This window comes from Nicotiana tabacum, chromosome 11, assembly GCF_000715075.1.
Source record: "Nicotiana tabacum cultivar K326 chromosome 11, ASM71507v2, whole genome shotgun sequence".
NCBI classification, from domain to species: domain Eukaryota; kingdom Viridiplantae; phylum Streptophyta; class Magnoliopsida; order Solanales; family Solanaceae; genus Nicotiana; species Nicotiana tabacum.
Genome location: NC_134090.1, coordinates 20,594,637 through 20,604,737, shown reverse-complemented (window position 1 = coordinate 20,604,737; position 10,101 = coordinate 20,594,637). Strand labels below are relative to the sequence as shown.

Below are 10,101 nucleotides of genomic sequence, written 5' to 3'. Positions count from 1 at the left end.
CACTTAAGACCAATAGGATTAACTTCTTATCATCTCAAAGACAATTCCTTCTTGAATTTATGTTAACTAATATATGAACTAACGCGTGTGGATATGGGTTGTAACATTTTATAGCTCAAAAAGATTCAGGTTTCTCTTACTTTGGTCCATTCTTTTGTTGTTCAGAACCTTGACTAGTGACCTACACTTAATAAGTAAAATGTATTATTACACACTATTCATGCTCTGTGGCATAATATCTTGTTTTTTATATCAATGCTTTCACAGCAGATTCAACAAAAGTACAGTGCTACAAGGAATAACTTATGTATTACAGTATCACACAGAAATTGGTAGAAAAAGTCAGGTAGAGAGACTGATTAGTGCTATTACAACCAGGCATGACAAACCATATCTATAAAATAAGGACCCCAACCTGGCTTCTCCCTACTGTACAACAGCAAAATTTATGCAAAAACAATTAGGAACTTCCATATGGATAATTATGAGATATAATGCATACTGAGTCATTTCAAATTCAGGTATCAACGCTTTATCGTCCTAGGTTGAAAGCTTCTTAATATTGACTGTAGTTAGTATGTTGTTTACAGAAGAACACGAATATAATAAGCTGAAATATTTAATAGAATTTCAGCTTGTGAAGACCAGGCAAAACAATAATCTGTAGCTATTTTACACTTTGACTGGCTCAATGAATAGCCATTACCCATAGAAGAATGTCTATGTCAAATATGAGACATTCAACAACTGTAACAACCAAGCATTTGAGGGGTTGCTTTCATCATAATCTTGAACTGACTTGATCTCATACTATGTAGGTCTTCTGGGAACTTTTTGGACCGCGCTTTCTTCTGGGATTAGAACTGATAGCACAAGAGAAGGCATTGAGAAGCTCAGAGTCTTCTTGAGTAATGAGGATCTTTGCAGCGCTTGGATTGGCAAGAAGAAGCTTGGCGACGAGGTATCCAGCTATTGACCAAGTCTGGAAAAGGCGAGCTTGTTTCCCGACGAACCTTGCTTTTTTAGTGTCATAATATTCCGGCCACTTGTCTCGTGATATGCGCTTCTCTGCAACTTCAACAGCTTTGGCAGCAATCTCGGGTCTATTCATTTTAATAGAAGCAACAGCCAGCTACAAAAGTTGCAAGAGATATTACGTGAACTTCGGATTCCTCCCAGCTGATTCTATAATAATAGCTTAGAGAAACTAATTCAATTACTGGAGAGAAGACGAGCAAACCTTCGACAATACTACTTCATACACAAAGAGTATCATATAACACCGTGAAATTAGTTCAAACATTCAGCAGTATCTTTTTACATCTTAGAAACAAACTTGTGCAACTTCATTAGATGCTAGCATGATAAAAGAAATAAGATGAATGATGAGATTCCCACGATAAAAACAAGACTAAGAATGCACAGTAATGCAAGTCATTCTTTGTAACGCAATTGTCGATTAACTAATGAGACATAACACAAAACAGAGATGTAAGCTATAATATAAGTGATTGAATTAGCAACGTCATGCACTGTAACGAAAAATTGGATCGGGAATGTTTGAAAGATTCTTGATAAAGAAAAAATAGAAATGAAATGTTCTCCCAACCCAAGATCAGATTCTACAAGCACCCAATTCGGAATTGAAGACAGAAACAAATGTTACCTGCCAAAGCAAAGTTGGCCACGCACCTCCATTATGGTAGGACCAAGGCCTGCATCACAAACAAGAAGATAATGTGAGATGAAGAAAGATAATAGACTAAGGCATTAAGAGCCAATAGAAGACAAAGAAGTAAACTTTTTAACGTAACCGAGGTAGAAAATTACGTGTTCTTGGGATCACACCCTGTAATAATCTGCCACTCCTGACCCTCAAGAGCAGGGTAGCATATTTTAAAAGGCATATCAGCGACCAGATCTGCCCACTTCGCCTCAATGAGATCCAATATAGCATGTGACTGATCGTCTGTTGTAAGACTGCAGACTATAGACCACAAGTTTCCTAGAGAAAAGAAGCGAAAATCCATGTGAGCAGGTTGCAAATTTCCAATCAAATATCCACCCTTGTTAGGCATCCATTCAACTAGCCAAGGAGAAATCTGATCTGGGTAAATATTGAACTTATTAACTGCATCATAGGAGTACTCCTCCGTCTTGTACCGGTAAATCTCATTTAGCTTTTTCATATCAATCCAATAGTATTCTCTAATATGAAATGATAAGGCAACAAGACGATTATTTAATGCTCGGATAAGGTCAGCTGATCCATCCTCTGGCGTAAGCATTTCCCGAGCACAAAGCAGTGCTGAATGAAACAGCGCCTGCAACAAATTAAAATGTAATCTTAAACAACATTCGCAGGGAGCAAATTGAGATAGCCTAAAGCCAAGGTGGATCTGACAGTACAAAAGCTAAGGTTGATTACGTTTTCAGATAAAGAACAAATACCTCTAATTTCATAGAAGATCATCACACATGAGTTGAGAGATATGGAAGAATGCAATAACAAAAAAATGATTCTGAAAAGGAAGGAGGATGCAGAATACACAGAAGAATCTACATGCTCGTTATTGACCATATTAATCATTCAACCAGGGTTGCATCAAACACTTCAAGGAAAATCCTTGGATTTGATTGACATAATCAGATACTCATGGGGTTGCATCATAACAGTCTTCCGTGAAAATGAAGGAACTACAATGAACTTAAGAAATTCTTATTTTCTGATCTAATATTTAAACTATAATGATTTTTAAAACATATACCTATCAATAAGGACTCCTATTCAGATGAACTAAAGCTGTAAATCCATTCTTTCCCATCCCAAAGTCAGTAGAGTCCACTAAATTTCTGACACCCCATCGAAAAGTAACCAACAAAAAACGTATCTATTAGACCTCAGATTGAATAAACAACAGCACAAGAATCTTCTGGAAGATACATAATTTTGATTTGCCTGCATTTGTTTAATTCTCTACTAAGGAAAACAGAAGGACCGCACGCAATTTTCACTCAGTTCGGGTCCCACACAAGTCCCCAGTGCGAGTAGCTTCATGAGTATTTAACAGGAGAAAATCTCAGTAGCATAGTGCAGCAGAAGAAAACTTGGAATTACTCTGAGGTGGAGAATATTCTCCAAAGATTTTGTGACTGATCAATATTCTCAAATCTAGTAAAGGACTAAACCAGCCACTTTTTGTTCAACTATTTTTCCGTCCCATCTAAAGACTAATCTGCCATAACAGCTCTTTTATTACAGTTATAGAAATCAAACCTGAATCTCCAAAGGGTGACCATGAATTCCCATACGGCGATCTATCATGCATGAACCATCAGTCACCAACAATGTTGGGAACATATCAAAGCCATCAGCAAGACACAGTCTTAGTATCATTTTTATTCCAGTCTGAACATCAATCCTCTCCTGCACTGAGAGATCACCAGAGCTCTTCCCATATGCACGTAACAAAATAATCCACCATAGTCCTGGGATTAACAGTTACAGTAAATAGAGGTCTCTATAAGCACAAGAATGACAAGGTAAAGAAAACACAAATAAACAAACTCTTTTTTTCTGGAGAGATCGTTTTCCTACCGGAATCAACTGGGGCAACGCGACCAATTGCTGCCTCTCCAAAGTCTGGATCCAGTACCTCTTCTGTCGCAGAGTCATCACCATCCAATGGAACTGTCCGGACTTTGAAACTAGCGGGCATCAGCCCTTGACCAGGACTATGACAATCCATAGTTTTCTCCCAGCTCTGCAAAATAATGTCATATCACAGTTGTCATTTTTATAATTTTTTCCCCCTGAAATCTGAACAAGATAATCGATAATACAGATGACTCTGAAATCAGAATCACTTGTCATTTGATCTAAAGCTTAGTTGTATGATTGAACACTTCCACTAAGAGAAATTTTAGACTGCACGAAATGCTAGTTACATTAGCAGAGTATATTGAGAACGTTCAGGTTTACAACCTACGAAACATCTTTCACTGAAATTAAAATCAACTTAGCAGGTTAAACCCACAGTTTTCAATCTTTTACTACAGTTTAAAGGTAAATCAGGACTTGTTCCATGCAGGATAAATAGCTGCTGCCAACCCTTCCTCCTCTGTTTTGAGAACTGTGTGAACGAGGAGCGGGCAGAAGAGAAGGAGGTCTGTATGAGTGATTTTTTCATACTTCTAGGAAACAACAATTTACATTGGAAGTGGACTTCACAAAATTCCAGTAGTTGAAGACGTTTACTTCTGAAATTCCGATGAAAGCACAAGTAACTTACGATAAATCATTTATTTCTTCCCGAGCTATAACTAATCGTATAAGAGACGCTACTGGAAAAAATGCCCATTCCTTTACCAAAATATGATCAGTCATTGCAAACATATTTTTCTGATACAATCAATCAACTAGCACTGAATCTTGAATTAGTTGGCGTCCTTAATATCACGTTAAGTATTCATCATAAGTAAATAAATTTATGCTGACTGTCAGCTTACCACAACCCTCCTCATTTATCCGAGTTTGGGGCCCACTATGCTTATCTACTCTCCTATAAGTTGAGTTGTATATTTTACTAAAAGAAATATCACCCCAAAAAAAAGATTGGAAAGATGCACGCTCGATGCTTGCGAATGAATGCTTGCCACACCTTTTTTTAGTAATGATGGTATCTGGGCGAATATGCACGCACCTCGACTAATCCATCAGGTACCTACTATCTCCCACTAACACAAGTACCAAGAAATGCTGCCCACTAGACTTAGGCAGATGGAAAGAAATCACCTAGCGTGTTTATCTCCACTAGGATTTGAACTATGGTCTCTATAGCCTTTTCCCACTTCAATGACCACTAGATCACACCCTTGAATGCCCTGACGCATTTTTTGAAAAAAAAGAAGCAAAAACTGAAAAATTTCTAAGAGCAACACCATTTGCCAGATTACCACCAACTTTCTTTATCACCATTTACCACTAGGGTTATTGTACACCTATCTGCAACTAGATCAGATAATCATTGCAGAGGCACAGTTCAGCCACCTAATAACCCAATAATACTGACGTTGCCTGAAAGAGTCTTGTGATATGCATTTCAAGTGCTTCCGGCTAGTCACAAAGGAGGTATCTCAGCCCAATTAAGGGACATGAAGATGATAAACCTCCTAATAAAGAATTTTAATCCATATCTTAATCATATTAAGTGCTGCCAACCAATAACAGGAAATGTTTGTTAGTTCCACTAAGGGGTTGTTGTATCAGTGATAAGGATAATAATCCTGGATAAAATATGGGATAATTTTATCCTGTAATTACTTGAAATTTGTTCTTCTGGTACAAGTAATCCTGTGATTATTTATACCACAATTTTGGTATTATTTTTATACCACATTTGATGATACCAATCCCAAGATCACATCATCCAGCGATAAAACAACCAAATGAGAAAGTTGTCATTCTCCAAAGCTCTTCTCCCTAAATCCTTTAAGGCAAAGGTAAATATTTGAAAAAAAAGTTTATCTAGTGTAAAACCAAACACATGTTTTATATCATACCCAGTATGTTCCATTTTTAATCCAATGAACCAAACTTCGACCAAGAAAAGAATATCCACCAAATAAATCATGTTATTATGCCCACATTATACTCCCTGTATAACTTGTTCGCAAAGCAAATGACCCATAAGGGAATTAGATGATAACAGCATTTCCTCCCTGATGTGTGATAAGCAAAAAAATGAACACGCCATTGATGAAAAGCATAGGGGGTTTTCTTTCAGTGCCTCTTTGTAAAAGAACAGCCGACAAGGAAATAAGGCAGTCATCATTTAGTTTAATTACACTATTACTATTACCTTGGTAAATCAGAAGAAGACTAATATTGAACATACCCTTTACATAAAGGAAGGTATAACACAAGAAAATAATCCAAGGATTTGTTATTTTACCTTGAAATAGAAAAGCAAAACCATCAGAATGTTGAGAGGGGCATATAATAGTGGAAAGTGAAAAACAGTGATCTAAATGTTGGCAGACATACAAGATAATAAATGTATATCCACATTACAATTATCTCAACAAGCATTTTAAGAGGAAAAATCAGTATCCAACCATTCATTCCAGAATTAGTCAAAAAAAGAGTTGCATCCTAGCATACATTTCCAGATATTAACATGAATTTTCCCCAGGCATTTATCCCTGAATAAGCTAAATAAGAAGCGGTCGCATATCACTATAAGGTATTCCTGCAACCATCTTTAATTACACAGCTGTCTACGAACATCCATCCGAGGGTCTCCTGGAAACAGCCTCTCTACCCTTCGGGGTAGGGGTAAGGTCTGCGTACATATTACCCTCCCCAGACCCCACTTGTGGGATTATACTGGGTCGTTGTTGTTGTTGTTGTTGTCTACGAACATCCATAGCAAGATTGCTCAATGAGATAAGAAACAAAATGACGAGATACAAGCAAGAAAAATGCAATAAGCAAATGTATGACTATATAAAAGAAAATATCGGTAGATGATCTTTTTGCACACACGAAACATAACTTTTGTGCAAGTTAAGTAGCATTTTACCTGCAACTGAAGAGTGTGAAGGATGAAGTTGCGAACAATCTCATATTCTCCCTTCAGCAGAAAAGCTATACCAGAAGGTATAAAGTCACGGATAAAGACCTGATCGTAGTTTAGAACACCGACATTGGAACTGGTTGGGTCCTGAGCAGCAATTGTTCCTACAGGGCTACCACAATAATAAACCATAGACTCCCGTAGTAGTTCCCACGCTTCATCCTCAATGGAGTTTTCAGCTATTCTGTTCAAGGCATCTTGCACTGAGCCATTTGGAGGTAAGCTCCCATTGGATTGAAAGTCCTCTCCTACTTTAAGCTCTTCTACTGTCTCAAACTGCAGAACACTTGGTGTATTACCATGAACTGCATCGAAGCTCTGGTCATTGTCAACAAACCATGTCCCAGTTCCATTTTCCGATGCAGTACTACTCACACTGTCAGCTCGCTGGCATTTGCAGTTCGCAGATCTTAAATAGGACTGAGCAATATTCCCATGAACAGGTTGTCTGGTGTTCAGAAAGTGATCGACCCTAATAGCACGATATGATGTGTTTGAACAGTTGAGAAAATTCACATATTTTGAAACCCTCTTCTTTCTGTATCTTATGAAGGATCTGCAGGTATGTGATGATCCAAATTTCCTAAAAGAATGATCAGATCCAAAAAGACAAGGCTGTGAACCACCTATAACTTGAAGAACTGCTTCAGAAGTGGCCATCATTCCTGATGTTGAGGCTTCTACACCCGGAATCCTTATCAACAATCCAATATCTCTGGTTCAAATGAGAGATACCTAAAAATACTGGACATTCACCAGAGGGTTACTATCAGAATGAAATGATACTTTGAAAAAATATCCATCAACCAGATACCATATATATCAAGAACCACTAATTCAAAATATTTGACCAGCTAACTGATTACATATGTCACACGTCAGACTGCTGGTAGAATCTTGTCTACATACTTCGGCTCTATTGAATTATTTGTTGTCCAAAGAGATTGGTACAAAAGACCAAGAAGACAAAGTTGTACAAGACTTACCGATTTATAAAGTAAGAATAATAAATTTCTCTGCTTAGCTTTTTCCTTCTCATTGCATCCCACTAGGGAGCATAATCCTCCAAAAATCTACTTCATAGTATTCTTTGTGGAGGTAAAAAGTCTACAAGATATTCAAAAATTGCACTATTTGAAAAAGGAACAAGTTACTCTCAGCTACTTCAAAATTGGAGAAATTAGAAAGGAGGACATTATTTCATCAGATAACCAAATCAATTGATATTCAAAATTACATGTCAAATATAGCCAACAATTGTGCAGAATTTAGGCATTTCCTCCTTTACATGAATCATATAAAATAAAGTGAAGAAGATCTCAACTCAGTCAATAACTCCCATAGCTGCTGATGAACAATAAATCACTCAACTATTGTTACCTTTAAATCTTCTACAATTCACTCGTACTGAAATCTTCATCAAAAAATTTCATTTCATACTAACATTTGACCAACCGTAAGTCATCTAAAAATTCCATCTTTTTAATCAATTACTCATACTTCAGTAAGCCCACAAATTTCACTTAATTACAAAGTGGGTATACACAAAAACCAAAATTTATTAAACAATATCACTAATTACTTCTTAAAAGAACGAGCAAAGATGAAACCACATGGAATCGTGAACTGTGGCAATAACCCAATTGACATGCAATGAAATCAAATGAAAACAAAAATTAAAAGTTTCAAACTTTGAGCAATTAAGCGTTTACTGAAGGTTAAAAAACAAAGCAAATCTCATAAAATTAAAGGAAAATATCGAATTTTGATTTTACCTGATAAAGAATTTGAAAGGAACCGGGACAAATATCGGAGATTTTCCTATTTATTTGTAACTTATATAAGAAGAGAGAAATGAATATAGAGAAAATCAATGGCGGGTATAAGAGCTTAGTTGCAACTTGCAAGTTACGGCTCCAAGCTACACAATGAACGTGAACAAATTGATTGATTTTTGATCAATATATGGGAAAGTCTATGGTTAGTTTTGTCTCAACGTCATTTGACTCTTTTATTTAAAGAGTCTAATGTTGCATTGCCTTTTCTAGTTCTATCTTTTAACTTGTATTTGATTGATTGTTTTTCCCTGAATATAAATTATGTAGCTTAAAGTTTGCAAGGAAAAGTAAAGTTTCAAATTTTCTTTTTCCTTTTTTTCCCCCACCCAGCATCGTTTATCCGCATTGGAGCCCGACTATATTCGGATTCGTACCGCTTAGGGCCCCATTCTAGAGGAAGCGCTCCTTACCAAGAATTTTTTCATACCCAATGCTCGAACCCGAAATTTCTGGTTAAGGAAAGAATAGCTTCATCTGCTGCATCATATCCATTGGTGGTAAAATTTCAAAATTTCAAACAGATATATTAGAAATCAAAAGTTACAAAGAAAAGTGTAGTCAAAAATCTTGAAAGAAGGACAATTCTTTTTTTTTTTTGTTGATAATTGTAGAGTCCAGGTCAACTTGCGCACACATCAATTAATTTTACGAGATGTCTGCTATCTCCCACCAATAACATATATCAAGTAACTTTATTCACCAAGGCTTTGAAAGAATCACTTAGTATTTTTTGTCTCCATTGGAAATAGAACATGAGACCACATGATTTAAATGGAGCATTTGTTTCAGAGATAGATTATATACCTGAATTTTTTTTATCAAATATTTACACTAAATAAATAAATACAAGATATGTTTCTTATGTATATATTTTTATCACTTAACTATATTTAAATTGTATATATTCTTCCTTTAAGTTCTAACTTTTAAAATTAAATTCAAAATTTAAGTCGGAATGATAAGGTTTAAGTTGATTTCTATTAGATTAATGTCAAAATATTTTTTACCGTTAGCTTTAGGTGGAAAAAAAAGTATTCACATGTGTAACTTTGAAACAAAAAAAAAATACAAATATTATTGCAAAATATTATCTACTACGTCCCTTTCAAATATTAACAAGTTTTCACGTCTCAAAAGTTTTTTTTTTTTTTCGTTCCACGCACCAAAAGTTTGACATTTTTGTTTCGCCAACATAAGTTATCTTTGTGTTCGCTTTTTCTTCTTTTACTTTATTTTTCTCCATGTTCTCCTCCTTTTTGTGTGACTGTAATTGCTTGTGTATACCATTGAACTTTTGTACTGTTAGCCCCTACTGTATAAGTTATACTCCTGTTACTCAAACATTAATTAATTAATTTTATAAATATAGTCTAGAATACTAAAAATTAAATATAAAGTATTGTATATTACAACTTTTTTATAAGTAAAAATATTTTATACTAAATGAAAACATTGTAGTAAAAAATAAAAACAGAATAACACTAATGTTATTTAAAGCGAAACAACGAGAGTCATAAAAATCATATGTCCACCGGACTAGCAAGAGAAGCTCTGCCTTCTCTCTAGAATAATTCTCCAATTCCCCCATTAACTTCCATAGTTATTTTTCCAAATGCAAATCCCAA

The 10,101-nt window shown here is 35.6% G+C and overlaps 1 protein-coding gene across 1 annotated transcript; it reads right to left on the bottom strand.

The window, feature by feature from the left end:
• Positions 1-541: 541 nt before the first annotated feature.
• On the bottom strand, positions 542-8,617 carry LOC107810684 (neutral/alkaline invertase 3, chloroplastic). The gene is made up of 7 exons (XM_016635486.2): positions 8,414-8,617; positions 6,585-7,382; positions 3,599-3,764; positions 3,278-3,489; positions 1,831-2,324; positions 1,667-1,715; positions 542-1,132 (listed from the first exon to the last, which is right to left on the bottom strand). Exons 2-7 carry the CDS (start codon positions 7,299-7,301, stop codon positions 806-808), a joined length of 1,965 nt encoding a protein of 654 aa, XP_016490972.1. The 5' UTR covers positions 7,302-7,382; positions 8,414-8,617; the 3' UTR covers positions 542-805.
• Between the last annotated feature and the right edge of the window lie 1,484 nt (positions 8,618-10,101).